This window comes from Suncus etruscus, chromosome 3 (genome assembly GCF_024139225.1).
Source record: "Suncus etruscus isolate mSunEtr1 chromosome 3, mSunEtr1.pri.cur, whole genome shotgun sequence".
Lineage (NCBI taxonomy): Eukaryota > Metazoa > Chordata > Mammalia > Eulipotyphla > Soricidae > Suncus > Suncus etruscus.
In genome coordinates this window covers 44,237,888-44,255,595 of record NC_064850.1, presented here as the reverse complement: position 1 = coordinate 44,255,595, position 17,708 = coordinate 44,237,888, and the positions used below count along the sequence as shown (strand labels likewise).

At 52.0% G+C, this 17,708-nt stretch overlaps 1 protein-coding gene across 5 annotated transcripts in view; it reads right to left on the bottom strand.

The window, feature by feature from the left end:
* Positions 1-1,764: 1,764 nt before the first annotated feature.
* Positions 1,765-17,708, bottom strand: part of PPP2R5C (protein phosphatase 2 regulatory subunit B'gamma) — a 90,461-nt gene continuing 74,517 nt past the window's right edge. For 3 of the 5 annotated variants that reach the window (XM_049769820.1, XM_049769821.1, XM_049769822.1), the window contains 6 exons: positions 17,217-17,270; positions 12,716-12,886; positions 12,323-12,450; positions 11,336-11,437; positions 9,942-10,014; positions 1,765-1,961 (listed from right to left, as the gene is read on the bottom strand). In XM_049769820.1, coding sequence (XP_049625777.1) covers positions 1,830-1,961; positions 9,942-10,014; positions 11,336-11,437; positions 12,323-12,450; positions 12,716-12,886; positions 17,217-17,270 — 660 coding nt within the window. In that variant the 3' untranslated portion in view covers positions 1,765-1,829. Of the gene's footprint in view, positions 1,962-7,388; positions 7,512-9,941; positions 10,015-11,335; positions 11,438-12,322; positions 12,451-12,715; positions 12,887-17,216; positions 17,271-17,708 lie in introns of all 5 variants that reach the window. The other 2 variants (XM_049769823.1, XM_049769824.1) reach the window with 2 other exon arrangements.

Below are 17,708 nucleotides of genomic sequence, written 5' to 3'. Positions count from 1 at the left end.
TACCATAAAACAAAGATACAATATCTATACAATAGGAAAAAAGGCCACACCAGAGCCACTCAGAAGAGGGACTACCTGGTGGGCAACTCTGCGTGCGGATGCGAGCACAGGGCTGCCAGGGGAAGCGGCCCCAGCTGGTTGTTGGTAGGGTGCTGCTTTTAGGGGATCTTTACAAGGAAAACCCCAAAGAACCTTTGGGTCAACGTGAAGCTTGTCTCTAGAAGCTTTTCCCTTCTAGGTGAAGATTTATCTTCCCTAAGGAGCAGAAACAGAACCTGGACAGAAAAGCTGCTCAGATAAACTGAGTTGGACACCACCCCCTCGGGCAACAGAGATTCTTTCAGAACCTTCTCTCCACCCACCCCAACACCCCCAGCCCAGAAGAGGTGGGAATCTTGTCAGCTAGAGATGAAGCTAAAACAATGGTTAATGGGCATCTGTGAGGCGCAGCTCTGTACTGGGAAAGCACCCTGTTCCTTCCTGCAAAAAGGAGGTGACATCTGAGCTTCTGGAGGGGTAGGGACGCATCAAGTTTCTCAGGAATGTGGCTTCCTCTGGCTCTAGTCCTGAGCAGAGCTGCCTTGTGAAGGGGAGGCCAGGCTCAGGCCCTGCTAGCTACATGCTGGCCACATACCTCGAGGCTCAGGAACACAGGCCAGCCTAGCCTTCTAATGGCACAGAGATACTGAACACCAAGTGGCAGGGACAGGAGACACAAGGACAGCCTCTTTCTAATAGCAGCATCAAGCAGGATCAAGGAGGCAAATTCCTGGCCGCCCTGAGACAGAGGCCAGACACTGGGATGTGGAGGAGCACTGCTCTCCAGAAACAGGGCAGAAGGGGGGAAACCTTGGGGGCAGCACTCCCACTCCCTCCTACCCCTGGGAGCTCAGAGCCATGCCAGTCAGTCTGGGGCCAGTGTGACTGGGCATGGCCTAACTTTAGAGAAGGTGAACTTCTCAGAGACGCTTCAAGATCTGGTATATTGGGCAGGCCCGTGGCAGAGAAAATCAATCAGAAACCAAAAACACCATGGGGCCAGAGATAGCACAGCGGTAGGGCGTTTGCCTTAGACGCAGAAGGATAGTGGTTTGAATCCTGGCATACCATGTGGTCCTCCGAGCCTGGCAGGAGTGATTTCTGAGCGTTGAGCCAGGAGTAACCCATGAGTGCTACCAGGTATGACCCAAAAACCAAAAAAAAAAAAAAAAGCACTTAAGCAGACACCTAATTTCATGATCCCAATTCCTATCAGGGAAAGCGCTTGAAGACAACACTCTCAGGCAGGTGGAGACCGAGATTTGGGCCTATGGCTTTGGGGCTGGAAAGCAGTGGATAGGGCACAAGGTGGGTGCTCAGAGCAGAGGAGCCCCACCCCCCTGGGGAGGAGGAATCAGTACCTAGCTGGCTAGCATTTCTAGTGAAAGGCCTCCGGGGCCAGTGAGAGCCCAGAACTGCATCAGGGAGCTAAAGAAATGGCTCAGCTACCCCGGGGTTAATGAAGGTGGAGGCTGACAGGTCTCTGATACTTAGATAAGAACAAGTCCCTTTGCTTGGAGTTGCATGGTGAGGCCTGGCCAGTTCTCTCTGGGGGCCAGCTAGTTCTTACTGGGGAACAGGCCAGTTCCCCCATGGGGGTGTGTGTGCTCGCCTTACCTCTGATGGCAGAGAGCAGTCGGCAGACTCTGTGGGGGCACTCCCACTGCCTGAACCCCTAAGCTCAGCCCGACCGGGTGGCACAAAGCTGGCGTGTGACGATGGGTGTGGCACAAAAATGATGTATTTCTACAGAACCCCCAGCGCCGGCAGCCCACCCACTAAGTCCGGGGCTAGCGCCCATCCTGGGACAGGAGCTCGTTGCTTCTGCCGTGGGCCGCCAAGGCGCTCTTGGTGTGGAGGTCCTGGGGTGGCTCTGACTTGCGGCGTGCCAGGGGCCGCTCCTTCCGAAGGTCTTTCTGGGCCTGGAAGACAAATGCAGGGGCGTTGGTTCCTCGCTAGGCCGTGGGTAGCCCGAAACTAAGGCTCCCTGTGGTGCCTGGAAAGTAGGGCCTGGTCTGACAAGTGTGATGCTGGGGAAAGGGCATGCGGGTTCTCTGTAGTACAAATCCACCTGCTTTCTTCTCATCAATCCCCGAAGAGTCTGAAAATCCCTCCAAGTTAAAATGTTCCCAGCGCTGCTGGGTGGCCATCCATGCAAGAAACGCTTCAGAAAGTTGGAATTGCCTTGGAGGCAAACAAAAAGAACGAATAAAACGTATTTGTCAGTTATGACACTAATAAAAGATCTAAGGCTGCTTCCCAGTCTTAAAAAAGCCCAAAATTAAAAGGTATTAAGCAGGTCATGCAGGAAGAAAAAAGAAACACTGTAGAACTTAGAAAAGCTGACAGTTTACATAAAATTTCCTAGTAGGGCTAAGGATAAGATTTCCTTTATTTTAGGCTCTTCTTCAAGTTTAGGGAATGTTGGTTAAAAAAAACAAATAGGAGGGGCTGAAGCGGTGATGCAAGCAGTATGACATCTGTTTTGCGAGTGCTAGCCAAGGACAGACTGTGGTTTGATCCCCCAAGCCAGGAGTAATTTTTGAGCGCAAACAAAACAAAACAAAACAAAACAAAACAAAACAAAACAAAACAAAAAAAGAACACCAAATAGGAGCCACAGCATAATACAGAGGGGAAGGTGCCTGTTTTACTTTATAGTTATTTATAGTTGATTCAGGTTGGATCCCCAGCACTGCTGGATGTAACTCAAATACAAAAACAACAAAAAACCCCCAACAACCCATTTTGCAAAAATTATGCATTTTTGGTAACTGTTTATAGAGAGGAGGGGCGTGACACGGAAAGTCTGTAGGCAAATGGCATCAGTTTCCATGAATAAGTCAAGCAAACTGCTAAATTTCGAGTTAGGACCAGAATATTAGTGTCTATGAAGAAAATTTTGAGAATACGGCCCGGAAAGATAGCACAGCAGTGTTTGCCTTGCAAGCAGCCGATCCAGGACCAAAGGTGGTTGGTTCAAATCCCCGTGTCCCATATGGTCCCCCGTGCCTGCCAGGAGCTATTTCTGAGCGGACAGCCAGGAGTAACCCCTGAGCATCGCCGGGTGTGGCCCAAAAACCAAAACCAAAAACAAAAAAAAATTTTGAGAATAGAGAGAGGGAAAAGTGGAGAGGGCACATGTTTTGCATGTGGCTGACCCAGTTTCGGTCCCTGGTACTGATGGTCCAGAGACCCAGCAGGAATAATCCTGAGAAGAGCCAGGAGTCAGCCCTGAGCATTGCCAGGTGTGGCCCCCAAACAAAAACAAAGAAACAAATAAAAAAAGAAACCCAAAACCCTTTTGGGAGGCATAGAGATCATACCAAGAAGGAAGCTGGCCTTGCATGCAGCCAGCCTGTTTGATTGCCTGCACCCCACATGGTCCCCTGAGCACCTTCAGAAGTGATCCCTGAGTGCAGAGCTGGGTGTAAGCTCTAAAGTACCTCTAGTGTGGCCCCAGACACAAAACCCAACCAAAGTTGGGGCCAGAATGGTGGCGCAAGCGATAGGGCATTTGCCTTGCATGTGCCGACCTAGGACGAACCGTGGTTTGATCCTCTGGCATCCCATATGATCCCCCAAGACAGGAGAAATTTCTTGAGCACACAGCCAGAAATAACCCCTGAGCGTCACCTGGTGTGGCCCAAAAATCAAACCAAACCAAAAACCCAAAAACCTAAAAAACAAACCCAAACAACAAAAAAACCAATCCAAGTAAAATCCTTCAAACAATCACCTCCCCCTCACCTTTCCTTTGTGTTGCTGGGCCTCACATAATTCTCTACCATGAACTGCATCCCGGACCCCTCAAATGACAAACTCTAGACCTATAGACTTGGGTTAAACACCAGAAAGCTGCCAGGGAATGATTGCAATTCTAGCCAGAGCCCAGAACTTCAATGGCTGGGTCTCTACCCAGAACAATGGCACCAATTTCTTGCTTCCAGGTAGTGTGAATGGGAAACACACGTCTCTTTTTTTTTTTTTGTTTTTGGGCCACACCCGGCAGTGCTCAGGGGTTACTCCTGGCTGTCTGCTCAGAAATAGCTCCTGGCAGGCACGGGGGACCATATGGGACACCGGGATTTGAACCAACCACCTTTGGTCCTGGATCGGCTGCTTGCAAGGCAAACGCTGCTGTGCTATCTCTCCGGGCCCGAAACACACGTCTCTTAACAGGAAAACCAAGGGTCCCGAGCAAGAGGACAGGGGGAGGGCGCCTGCCCTGTATGTAGCTAACCTGGCCAGGTTTGATCCCTGGCACCCCAATATGGTCCCTGGAGCCCCAATAGGAATAAACCTTGAGCACAGAGTTAGAAGAGTAACCACTTAACAATACCTGGGGGTGGCCCCCAGACCAAGAAGTCAAGGATCTTCAGAAGCTAAACTTGAGCAAAGCTCCTATTTTGTAGGACTCTGCAATTACTTTTATGAAAATAGACACACTATCGGGCCTTGTTATGGGATTTCCCCTGGAAATATTACTTGATTATCATGACTCTTGGTCAAGGCAGAGTTTTGGTTCCCTTCCCTGCCATGAGGAGAATGGAGACCTGGTCAGGAACCAGGAGGGAAGAGGGGCAGATGATCTGCTCACTGCCCACCTCTTCCCACATTTGGCAAGACTCAGGACACTGTCCTACTGCTTCTGCTAATTCTGTCGTCGAAGTGCTGGAGAAATGAGAGCACAGTGGGGAGGGTGCTGGTCTTGTGGCTGACCTAGGTTCAATCCTTGGCATCCCATAGGGTCCTCTGAGCCCTGCTAGAAGTCAGCCCCAAATGCAGAATTAGGATGAACCCGAGTACTGCTGGGTATGGTCCCCAAACAGACAAAACCCTATGTCTGAAATGCTGTGACACTCAAGTAACCCCAGAAATAGGCATTTCCTCTGAGAAGTACAGTTTGGGGCCATGCAAGGCACTAGGACAAGAGATAAGGGGAGTAGCATAGATAGATGGGGGAAGGAGAGAGAATGGCTGGAGGGGGTGGGTCAGGGATGGGTGGTGAAGTTGCAACAAGGTTGGGGTTGAGAGGCACACAGGGGGTGGGGGGGGGGACCGTGCTGCTGTGACTACTTGGTGTGGGATGGAAGGAAACACTTGCTCCTGTCCACACCATGGCAGCGGGTTGGACAGAGGAAGGGAAAGGGCGTCCTGACCACCCCCAGCCCCCAACCCTGACCACACTGCTGGGGCAAAGAACCTTCCCAGTCACCCTCACCTTCATGCCCTTGTCTCTCTACAACTTCCTGAGATGTGTGCTCGACATGCCTTTCCTCCCGACAGACTGCTGGAAGGACAATTGGGAATCATCAGGAACTTGCTCCCTTTCCCTGTGCAGCTCAGAGTAATGGTTATGTGCATCAGAAGTAGCTTAAATGGGCCCCCTTCACCACCACCACCACCCCACTGCCTGCTGAGGGAGCTGGCAGCATGGGGTCCTGCGACCCCCTCCCCCCGCATCCCTGCACATGGCTGTACGGCTTCCATCACAGCCAGTGCTCAGTTCATATGGTTGGAAAATTTGGAGAAATACAGAGTTGTGGGGTCGGTGAGATAGCATGGAGGTAAGGTGTTTGCCTTTCATGTAGAAGGGCAGTGGTTCGAATCCTGGCACCCCATATGGTCCCCTGAGGCTGCCAGGAGCGATTTTTTGAGCATAGAGCCAGGAGTAATCCGTGAGCGCTGCCGGGTGTGACCCAAAACCAAAACCAAAACAAACAAAAAAAAACAAACAAACAAAAAAAGAAATACAGAGTTGAAAATACTCATGAGTTAAAGCAAAAACTCAAAAGCTTCCTTGTCTGTGCATGTACACGTACAAGTTTGCACACAAGTTTCCTGCTGGCTGATTCCTGCGGGCCAACCTCAGTGGAGATTAGAATGGGGAGGCCGTTCCACTTGGGGGCAATGTGGCAGGGCAATTTAACTCTGGAGAAATCTCTGAGGAGATATGAAATAGGGAGCATCAGACCATTAGTCTATTTATCATCCCATCAGTCTAGTTAAGTCTATTCTACATCCTTTGCACTTGTTTGTGAATTTTAAACAAAAACATAAAATAATCCTTTTTGACAGGGGTTTGGGTTACACCCAATGTTGCTCAGGAATCACTCCTGGTGTGCTTGGGGGATGAGCCCGGGACACTGTTGCCTCATGTTTTTTGGGTCCAGAGTAGGTACAGAAAGTAGGGCACTTGCCCTTGGACACACATGACCCAGTTTGGCATACTATATGGTGCTCATCCGATCTGAGCATCACCAGGAGAGCTCCTTGAGTAAGCCCTGAGCACCACTAGGTATGATACCCCTCCAAAAAACCCCAGTAAACAAAAAACCTTCTACTCTTTGCCAGGACCCAGTACGCACAGTCACTAGAGCAGCTCCCCCTGCCCAGGCGTGGCAGGGAGGGGTCCAAACACTCCTCACACAGGAGGGGGCTGGTTTCTGCAGGAGGCTGTGACTCCCAAAAAATGTTTTCAGGTGCATTTCTCCTGATTCCTCATCAGAGGTGCCCGACCGGCAGCTCTAGCTATGGTACCCAGAGTCTGTCAACATCCCCTGGGGAAGACCATGCAGAGGTACTACTCGGACCCATTGCGTCATTCAAGCTGCTGCAGGGAATGAGGAAGAGTCCGGAGTCCTGACTGAAATGAGTAGGTCCAAAGAGCTGATAGATCCAACCTGATGGCACGGGAGGATCAACAAGGCACAGGATGGCAGTCGGACCATCCAAAGCAAACAGGAAGGAAAAGTTTCTGCTTCATTCCTAAATTCCAAGTCCTTAGACAACAGCTTGGAGAACACGGTACTCTGGACAGAAAGCTGGACCGGACTAACATCTGCCCTGTCTACAAGGTGGGGAGAATTATTTACTCGGACTAGAACCCACTTGGTCTCTGCAAGTTGCCTGCATACAGAGGCTGTATGAATGTGTGACCCAGCCCTGCCTGAACTTTGCTCCTTGCCAGGCCTTAGCTGAAAGGGCGCCTACACAGGCAGGGAATAGGCAAGGGACCTTGCTGGAGGGTCCCCATGTCCACATTCTCAGCTCAGGAACCATGAAGTCGGGGAAATGGGTCCCAGAACTGGAAAAAATGGGTAGGGCATGTGGAGGGCAAGAGGGCTATGTGCAACTTTGGCTTTTTGCTCAAGTAATACTCAACAGCCAGTTAAAGGAGGGTTTCATGAACCTCAGTCATGGACACCCCTCCATGGTACAGGTTACTTCTTTCCTTCCTTCTGTCTGTCCGTACTTCCATCTTTCCTTTCCTTTGGGCTCAAGGCTCGACTCTGGGGCCCATGCGGGCTGCCAAAGGGCCCATGCCGCCCAGCAGAGTTCTGTGCCATTACCTGCCGAGCCTCCTCGTTCACTGTCTTTCTCAGCATCTGTGCATCTTCAAACAAAGTCCCATCTGTTTCCATTGTTACTGGCATGCTCACGGTGCTGGCTTGACTAAACACTGCATACTGTAATGCAAAGTGTGGGGTCACAGGGGCCAAGCTGGGCTCCCTGGGCTAGGGAGGCTGCATGACATGGACCCTCCCGGGCCTTTCCCAGGAGAAAGCCCATTTGTGGAAAACATAGTGGCTTGTGGGGTGAGGGGTGGGCTCAAGACCCCTGAGATGTACACTCAACAGTTCTAATTACAACGGTGTGGAGGCAGCACACAGGTTCCTCAAGGCTAGTAAGTCATTTCTCCAGTCCACACTTCCTGTGAGGGGCTGTTGGCACTACTTCAGCTCTGCCTCCTGTGCTCACCTTGACGCTAGAGGGCCTCTGACTGCTCCCATGTCCTGCCCTAGCTGGGGGACCCTCAGGAGCCCTGGCCTTTCATCCTGGGGACAGAGTCCGGCCTTCCTCAGGCTTTGATGCTGCTGCTTCATCTGCTTGAGCTCCTCCTGGTCCAGACCGGCTCCATGTTTGGCAGTCTGGACTCGTTTCAGGCCTGTGACTCAGACTGTGACCCTGTCCAGCTTAGTGACTGTGTCTATGTGTCTGGGGGGCACTACTAACAGACCTAAAACTCCCAGAACTGAAGTGCTCAGCCAGCTCCCCTGTGCTCAGAGGTTGAGGCAGTGCCTGGCCCTGGGAGCTTGCTCAGTGGGAGTGAGATGATCTTTCTTTATACCCGCCATGGAAGCCCACAGAGGGCCAAGGGGAGGGCCACGGTGGGGCTGCTCACATAAGCCAGGGTGACCAGATGTGGCATCCCACTATGAGGTCTCTCAGAGCAAACATCAAGTGCCCCTGCGCCAGCCACATCTCACCTCTCCTAGGCCCCACCAGGGCAACTTTTGCAATCCAGAAGCCACAGCCATAACCCTGAGACCTGCTTCACGTAAGCAAGCTTAGTACTGGCCCTGGCACACCCCAAGGTTCCACACCTGAACCCCAGCAGGCTGCAAGGCTCACAAGGTCCAGAGTGGATGGGTTTCTCCAAAGCAAGGAAGAGCCTTAGGAAGTGTCAGTGGGAAACTCAGAAACCAAAGCAGAGTCAAGATGGAAAATGAAGCTTCCTTGGTCCAATGACTTCCGTCGAGGACATGAGGGTGGAAATGGGAATGGATCAAATCAGCTGCCAAATGGCTGCCCTGGAGATGAGTGGAGAATGCCAAGTGACCTTCCCTTTAGGCCACTCTGACACAAATATGTACACAACTCTGGGGGTTTGGGGTGCCAATATGAAGACAAAAGGCAGGGAAGAGCAGGATAACTGTCCAGGGGGTGGATGGAAGGGCCTGCCCAGACTCTCTTCCCTCTCTACCCTGCTATGGGCAATGTTATGTCAATGCTACAGAAAACTGTGCCCTGGACTTAGGAAGATAGAGCCAGAACAGCTGCCACGTGCCCACCAGCTAAGACCTCTGGAGTGTGGGGTGACAGATGGCCTTAGGCACAAGCAGCTGAACCCGTAGGTCACCCACACTGGCCTGACAGAACAGCATCAGCGTGGCCACATTCCTTGAGCAGAGCTTCACCACCGTCTCAACCGACCCATGATGGCCCATGTGGCCACACCCACTTGCAACACGGGAAATCACAACAAAAGTGTGGCTCAACACACCCTTATCCATCATCCTTCTAGAAGTGTCCCAGAAAGGAGGAGCCCTGGAAGGCCATGAAATCAGCCATTGAAAGGACAGCACCAGGATGTCAGGGCGCCAAGCTGTCCCTATCATGGAGCTGTGACCTTTGCACAGATCTGTGAGTTACAGTGACCGGTTGGCTGCTGGCCCATCCCTTACAGAGTCTGAGTCCACCAAGACCCCATACGTCTAAAGTATCTAAACGTCACCTGTCACATCTCTACTTCAAACCTGAGTCCGAAGAGCAGTGGGAATAAAAAGAGAGAGAGCCTGGCTTCAGGGGCGCCTTTGACGGCAGTTGGGCCTATTATTCTCACCTCAACACACCAGAAGATGCTCAGAAAGAGACCATGTTGTGTTTAGGATGAGAGTCAGGGCCAGATCACACAGTGGGGAGGTCATCTGCCTTGTCTTGAACATAGGTGACCAGGGTTCAATCCTCAGTACTTGACACAGTCCCTAAGCACTGTCAGGAAGATTCCTTAGCAGAATCAGGGTGAAGTCTTGTGCAAAGCTCACCACAAAAAGCCAAACAAACCAAAAACTAAAGATATGAAAATCTTTCAGTAAGGTTTTTCAGATCTTAAAAAAAAATAAAGGGAAGAAAAAAAGGCAATTCTGTGGTAAAAACTGGTGGGGCAAAATAAGTACTTGTACAAAAGTTGAAAAGTAATTTTATTGCAGGTATTTCCATCATTTCATGTACAACGTCAGCGTCAGCGCCAGGGCCAGCCCAGGACGAGCCGCCTCCTGTCTCACACGCACACTCTGGGTCCCGGCACTGCCTCATGTCACCCGTTTTCTCAGTACCTGGGGGTTGGCTTTGGCCAGGTTCTCTATTTTAACCCACGCTTCTTCCCGCTCTTTCATCTTTAGCTTCTCTCTGAAAAACAGGAAACGGCGAAGGTCAGACAGGGAGATAGCAGGAACCCAGCTAGGCTCCCCCCACTCCTCCCGAGGAAAGCACAGTCCCCAACTAAGGGGAATGGGCTGACATTGAGTCTCGTCTCCTCTCTCTTGGTGGCATGGAGTCCAGTCTTCTCCCTCATGGTGACACTCAGTCCTATCTCCTCATGGTGACACCCAGTCCCATCTCCTAGTCCCAGTCTCCTCCTCCGTCAAGATGACTGACACTCAGTCCCATCAACTCAGTGACACTCGCACACGTGTTGGAGCCAGCAGTGTCGCCGGGCAGCAGGCATCAGATCACAGACGTGATCTTGACAGCCCAGGGGCCTTTTTGCTCTGCTGGGAGCTCAGGGGAAAGAGTCTGTCCATGGGGCCAGAGAGAGAGCACAGCTATAGGGCATTTGCCTTGTACACAGCCCACCCAGGACTGACCCTGGTTTGATTCCTAGCATCATATGGTCCTCTGAGGCTGCCAGGGGAAACTTTTTTTTTGGGGGGTCACACCCGGCAGCGCTCAAGGGTTACTCCTGGCTCTATGTTCAGAAATCACCCCTGTAGGCTCGAGGGACCATATGGGATGCTGGGATTCGAACCATTGTTTTTTTTGTTTTTGTTTTTTTTTTTGTTTTTTGTTTTTGGGTCACACCTGGCAGCGCTCAGGGGTTACTCCTGGCTCTATGCTCAGAAACCGCCCCTGGCAGGCACAGGGGCCCATATGGGATGCCGGGATTCAAACCATTGTCCTTCTGCATGAAAGGCAAACGCCTTACCTCCATGCTATCTTTCCAGCCCCCAGGGGCAATTTCTGAGTGCAGAGCCAGGAGTGACCTCTGAGGACCCTGGTATGGCCCCCATTAAAAAAAAAAACAAAAAAACCCTCCAAAAACCGAGTCTGTCTGAGACAGTCCAGAGCACACATGGTTCCGGTTTGGGGACACTGGCATCTGTATGTGAGGCCATGTAGTCGGCTGTGCCTAAGGTTTCCACTCCTGCTTTAAACCTTGGAGCAGGACACCCTGTTCCTTGCCCTAGTCACACAGAATAAAGAGTCTAGAGAAGAGCAAGGCTCTGATCATACACATCCAGCAAAGGTCACTAACCGTGTCCATGACAGCAAGTCCCGGTTTGTTCGCACCGGGTACGAAGAGAATTTACAGGCCAAGGTAGGCTCCACACTGCATAGCTACCCAGGTGCCACCGGGAGAGACTCGGGGCAGAGTTGGGTGTGACTCCCAAGCCCAGTCAACCAGAAGGTGCCAATCAGAAAGGCTGGTGCTGCCCTGAGAGCAACTCACTTGAGCTTCTCTGCTTTGAACTGCTGTGTGCAGTCGTCAAAGAGCTTCTGGTTCATCTCCATGAAGAGCTTCAGCGCATTGTAGATCAGGCCGTGTATCGTCCTGCAACAGATGCTGCTGAGTCCAGAGCACCCGGTCGCACCCACTGATGGAGGCCGTCACTCTCCAGGTTTGGGGCTTGCTCTGACTCGGCCCCTCTGCTACTGTGTGTGTCTCAGTCTATTGTCCTGGCCAACTACTGCCCAGAGCCACTGATCAGGAAATGGAATCAAGAAGCTGGAAACTCACTGACGCAGAGGAGGAGGAAGAGGCAGCGAGGGACACTGGTCCTCAGACACACCTGTTTCCCTTATGAGGACAGAGGCAATTTGGGTAGCGCCAAAGGCAAGCTTTAGAAGGGAGGAAACAATGCTCACCACAGTGATTTGAGCTTGTCCACACAGCAGAGGGGGCCAGGAGTGAGCAGGGTGAGCACACAAACCCCAAGTCCACTTTGAGGGAGAACCCAGACCCTTCGAGAGAGATATCCCGAATGTTCTCTTTGAGGGGCAGGACAACCCTGAGTGTGACCTCAGAGTTGGGAGCCCACAGCTGAGCACACCCGCCTATGTAAAAGGGTGACAGGGGCTGAGCCATGGGGAGGGACTTGAGAGGGGCTGGGAGCCTGAGCAGCCTGCAGCGACTTCCCACTGTTCCTGGGAGACATGGCTCCTGAGCACAGGCCTGATGGTATCCAGGTTCCCATTTCTCTCACATCTCTTACTCATACCCCAACATCTGAGCTGAGGAGAGGAAGAGAAGGAGCAGCAGTTGAGGAGGATGAAGAGGAGAAGGAGGAGCTGAGGAGAAAGAGGAAGGAGAAGGAGGTGGAGGATGAGGAGGAGGGAGAAGAAAGAGAAGGAGAAAGAGGAAGAGGGGGAAGAAAGGAGGAGGAGGAGGAGGAGGAGGAGGAAGAGGAAGACAGAGTTAGGCCCGGGCTGTGCTTACTTGTTCCAGTGGGTCTTGGAGTTGCGGTACAGGGACGGGAACATGATGGGCAGGATCTTAGCGGCATTGTCACTGATGAGGCTCATGATGTACTCATTGTTCCAGTAATACAGTGCTCGCTCAGCCACCTACGACCCAGCAGTGCTTGGTCCCCACATGCACCACATGCACTCCAGGACCCCACGGTCCTGATTTCCCAAATCTTGTTCCCACAGACATATCCTTGAGCCCAGAGGCAGTGTGGAAACCCCAGCAGAGGGGAGGGGGCCCAGCATCTGGGCGCCATCTAGCCCCCAGGGAGGAGAGTGGGGGACACAATGCAGAGGTGCCTAGGGCTAGTCCAGCCAGGCAAGGTGCTAAGAGGAGGAGGTGTGCGGCGGGCCAGAGGCCTACCTGGAAGTGCGGACTGGAGACACACTTGGCCAACTGACGGAACAGGGGCTCCATGATCTTGACAAACTCAGATGGTTCAATGACGTCCAAGATCTCTTCCAGCTCGTTGAGGAACATCACCTCCTTTGGGCTGTGGGTCTTTGGCCAGTATTTGAGAAGAGCCATCACCACCTGCGGGATGGAGGCCAGTGTTATAGGCGGGCAGCGGGGGGTTATCAGGGAGGCCCAACCTGATGCAGAGGGAAGGGCCTCTCCAGAACCCAGACACACCCAATGGCAAGGAGGAGGAGGAGATACTGGGGGACTCAGAGGAGTGATGCGGCTGTCAGTGAGGGTCTCCCAGTGTCAGTACATTGCTCAGACCACCCAGTGGCCCAGCCCAGCCACGCAGGACGCACCCTCCTTTCAAAGGTTGCAAGGAGCTGCCTATCCTGTCAAAGCTGCTTTATCAATCAGAGCCATGCCTGGGGCCAGGGAGAGGACAAGGGCCAGGGCACTGCCTTGCACACAGCTGATTCTCTTCTATTGCTCCTGAGCACCACCACAAGCAAACTTGAGCATGCCGGGTGTGCCCCAAAAATCCCACCACCGGTACTCCCTCAGTGTTCCCACCACATTTAGGGGAGAGCAGCCAAGGTGGAGGAAGGGATGGAAGGGCTGCTGGGGAAAGAACTCTGGGCAGTTCTTCAGCTTCAAAGGAGCGTGGGAGAAATGCACGAACTTGTCAGAGAAACCCTGGCATGCTTTTCTCTCTCCATCCATCTTTCCCTGTAAACGGTTTTGTTTTGGGAAGGGTGCCCCCCCCCCCCCCCCCCCCCCCCCGCCACCCAGCAGTGCTCTAAGGCCCCTCCTGGGATTCTCTGCCTCCAAGCCCTTAAGTCAACTTGAGGGCCTAAGGACATAGTTTTGCCTGGGCCCTCCTGCTGGGTTCCTCAGGCCAAATTCCCAGAGGCTCTGGGAATTCAGAAAACTGTGAGGTGCTGGGAAGGAAGCATGGTTGGCTGCATACAGTCATTAGGGGCCCATGCACTCTTTTTTGGGTGTCTGTAGGGCACCCTCCTACCCCTCCCACCCCCTTGCAGTGTTCCAAGTGCCTGAAGATGGGGCCATGCACACATGCCTCCTCTGAGCCAGAGGGCCAACTTCTCCCTTCTTAGACATGGTTTTCTTTTTTCTTTTTTTTGGTCTGGCTTTTGGGCCACCCCCAGCAGTGCTCAGTCATCATTCATGGCTCTGTGCTCAGGCCTCACTCCTGGCAGGGCATGTAAGTGTGGCATAATCAAACCCAAGTCCATCGTATGTGCCCTACTCACTGCACTATCTTCTCTGCCAATAATGGTGGCGGAGGGTCTCCCCAGTAGTGCTGGGAGCCAGCCTAGGCTTGTGTGCACCAACCTCCCATTTCTGAGGTAGACAGGGGCATTGGAGTAGGTCTTCACATACTCTTCTCCTCCTGCCCCTCCGGATGGCCAGGTCATCCTCATCTCTCTTGACATTGTGGGATCTGTGGAGCTGCCAAGGCTCCTCTTAGTTAAGCTACCCTTAGCACATGAGTGCTCAGTATTCCAGCCCATCTCTGTGAAAACTTTTGGAACCTCAGGCAGAGTGCAGAGGGGATGTGTGGGAGGGTGTATGGGTGTGTATAGGGCTTTCCTTCCTGGGCTTTTCCTAGGTTTGACCAAAAAAAAAAAATAAATAAACCTTTTCCCCTGGTTTGGTTTTTAAGCACCATTTTTTTTGTTTTTGTTTTGGTTTTAGGGTCACACCCAGTAGTGCTCAGGGATTACTCCTGGCTCTATGCTCAGAAATCGCTACTCGGGGCCGGAGAGATAGCACAGCGACGTTTGCCTTGCAAGCAGCTGATCCAGGACCAAAGGTGATTGGTTCGAATCCCAGTGTCCCATATGGTCCCCTGTGCCTGCCAGGAGCTATTTCTGAGCAGACAGCCAGGAGTAACCCCTGAGCACCGCCAGGTGTGGCCCTAAAACCAAAAACCAAAAAAAAAAAAAAAAAAAAAAGAAATCGCTACTAGCAGGATTGGGGATGCCAGGATTCAAACCATCGTCCTTCTGCATGCAAGGCAAATGCCTTACGTCCATGCTATCTCTCCAGCCCCCTAAGCACTTGGTTTTTAAGCATGCTCAGGGGTTACTACTGGCTCAGAAATCAGTCCTAGTGGTGCTCTGAGGACCCTATGAGATGCTGGGATTGAACCCAGTCGATCGTGTGGAAGGCAAGTACCCTAACCACTGTGCTAATGCCTGGCCCCTACACCACACCTTTAAAAGCAGTAACAACATAGAGGTCAGGAGCCAGGAGGCATAGGTGAGAATTTTCAGAGAAGAGAGGCTCATGGGAACCACAGATGGAAGCCAAGGCAGAGGGCTCAAGACGGAGCCTCGTAGCTGTCTGACTGGCCCTGAAATTCACCTGTCTCCTGAGAGAAAACTGGCCCAAGAGATGCATAGAAGTGTGCTGCTTGAGGCGACAGAGACATTCAGCACCACTTAGTCATGGGACTGCAGAGCCCACCCAGGTCAGGTGAGGACGCGGGAGAGCAGAGGGAAGTATTAGGCAGTCCCACAGCAGGCCTAGTGCCAGAGGTAGTGTCAGGCACAGCAATGTCCCTCGATGGAGGGCTTATGTGAGGGCGTGGGGAACAGGGACTTCAGCGAGCACCTGTGGCCTTGCTCATGATGCTTTTGTTCATGACAGTCAAAGGCTGTCACCAGCTGACACCAGCGCCTGCCCACAGCAAGTCAAGACAGTACTGGGCCCCACACACCTAAGCAGCACTGATACACATCTGTGGGCTCAGTGGTGAAGTTCTTACCAATAACTGAAAGACAAGAGGTGACACTCGCCCCCTGCTCTGCACCTTCTAGTCACGTCAGTGACGAGATGGGAAGGCTCAGCTGGGCGGGATCAAGAGCCACAGGCTGGTTCCTACATACTACATGATCCCCTGACAACACTGGGTGTGGCCCATAGAGAACTCCTTTGCTCAGCTGCCCAAAAAGAGAACAATTAACAAAACAAAATATGCCAAACCGACCCCTGAATTGTACTGAATTCGAGCATGGATTAAGGCGCTGTTCTTGCATGGCGACCCCAGATCTATCCCCAACACTGGATATGGTCCCCTGGGTCTTGACAGGAGAAAACCGTAAACACTGCCAGGTGTGGCCCCCAAACCAAGCCCCGCTATAACCATTTCTCACTTTTTTTTTTTCGGGTCACACTCAGCAGCACTCAGGGGTTACTCGTGGCTCTACACCAGGGGTCTCAAACTCATGGCCTGCGGGCTGTTTGTGACCTTCTGTACAACATTTTGTGGCCCGCGGCCAGCCTTCAAATATCGCAGTATTCGCGATGATTTGCTTACCGAATAATTGCAATAAAAATCGCATTAGTAAGAAAGACAATCGCATTAAACATTCGCATATCCCGAGCAGTTCCGTTCGGGGTATGCAAATGTTTAATGCGATTTTTTTCTTACTAATTCAATTTTTTTATTGCGAATATTCAGTAAGCGACATCCCTTATGTGGCCCTACCTCATCCTGACTTTGCCTCCTGCGGCCCTCAGGTAAATTGAGTTTGAAACCCCTGCTCTACACTCAGAAATCGCTGATTCAAACCACTGTCCTTCTGCATGCAAGGCAATGCCCTACCTCCATGCTATCTCTCTGTCCCCAGTTCTCATTCTTATCAGGATAATTCTTCTTTGCATATACTTGTCCCTCCTGGACAGGAAGTGCCTCTGGATTGACCCCTAACCCTGTTTTCCACCCTTGGAAGTGGGCCTACTCTTCCCAATAAAAAAAAAACTTTTCTGGTTTCAGTCCCACAGCTAACCTGTCTGCCTGCAGTACTCTTTGCCTGCTTGCAGAGAGCTTGTGATGGAGGTTCCTGAGACTGTTTTATCTCCCTAACCTGTGTGGATTACTTTCTGTATTGAAGTTGCTTCCAGACCTGCGATCCCCAATTCCCTGAGGACTGGGGTTGAGGTTTCCTCTACACCACTCTACATATCTCCAGAACCAACTAAGACAAAATAAGTGAATTACCTAGCATGCGCACCCCTCCCAATCCAAAGCTTTCTAAACCCTGCACAGATTTTCAAGCTCTACCTCCCATGTCCCAGCTTTGAGCCAAGGCTGGGATAGTCTTGCTTGCCGTGGGCACCGGTGATCCAAGCCAGGGCTTCCGACTGTGAGCCACAGCCTAGGCCTGCATCCACCTCATTGGGAACAAAGAGAAAATGCCACAAAGTTGGGACATCAGACACCAGAATGGCAGGGAGCCAACTCTAGCCAAGGCGTTGGGCTTCGCAGAGCTTGGCCACAGTGGAACCTTTTCTGCTAGCCCTGCTACTGAGTCAGCATGCAAAAATCCACTCGCCCATGTGGCCATCCTCAGCGTGACAGAAATAAAGAAGCCAGCACATGGGGACAGGTGCTAAGAGGCCATGGCAAGAGCTATGTGATATGGCAACTTACCGGTTCCGTGAGGGTGCTGTCCTTCTCCAGAAACTGCACCACGCAGTATGCCAACTGCAGAAGAAGTAGAACACTACTGAATGCCGAGCTCTCAGTGTCTCCCAGCCCATCCCAACCCCCCTAAAAACCCCCCTTCTTCTGGGGACCGGGCCTATGCCTAGTCGCTCCCCCAACCCCCACAGCTGACAGGATGGAGACTGGACTATGCTGCCTTGGGAGGACCTTTTTCTTGGGCTGCTTTTGTAGACAATAACAAGTAAGTCACCATTTTTTCTTCCATTCCTTCCTCAGAGCCCTGAGCTAACTGCGGCATGTAGAGTAACAGCTATCAAGGATGCAGTGAACCCTGAGCAATTCTACTATAGAGGTTGGGGCTGTAACATAGTGGGGAGGATGCTGGCCGTAGCCAATCTGAGTTTGATCCCCCACATCCCATAGGATCCCCCAGCACTGCCAGGAGTGATCCCGGACAGAGCCAGGAGTAACCCAAGC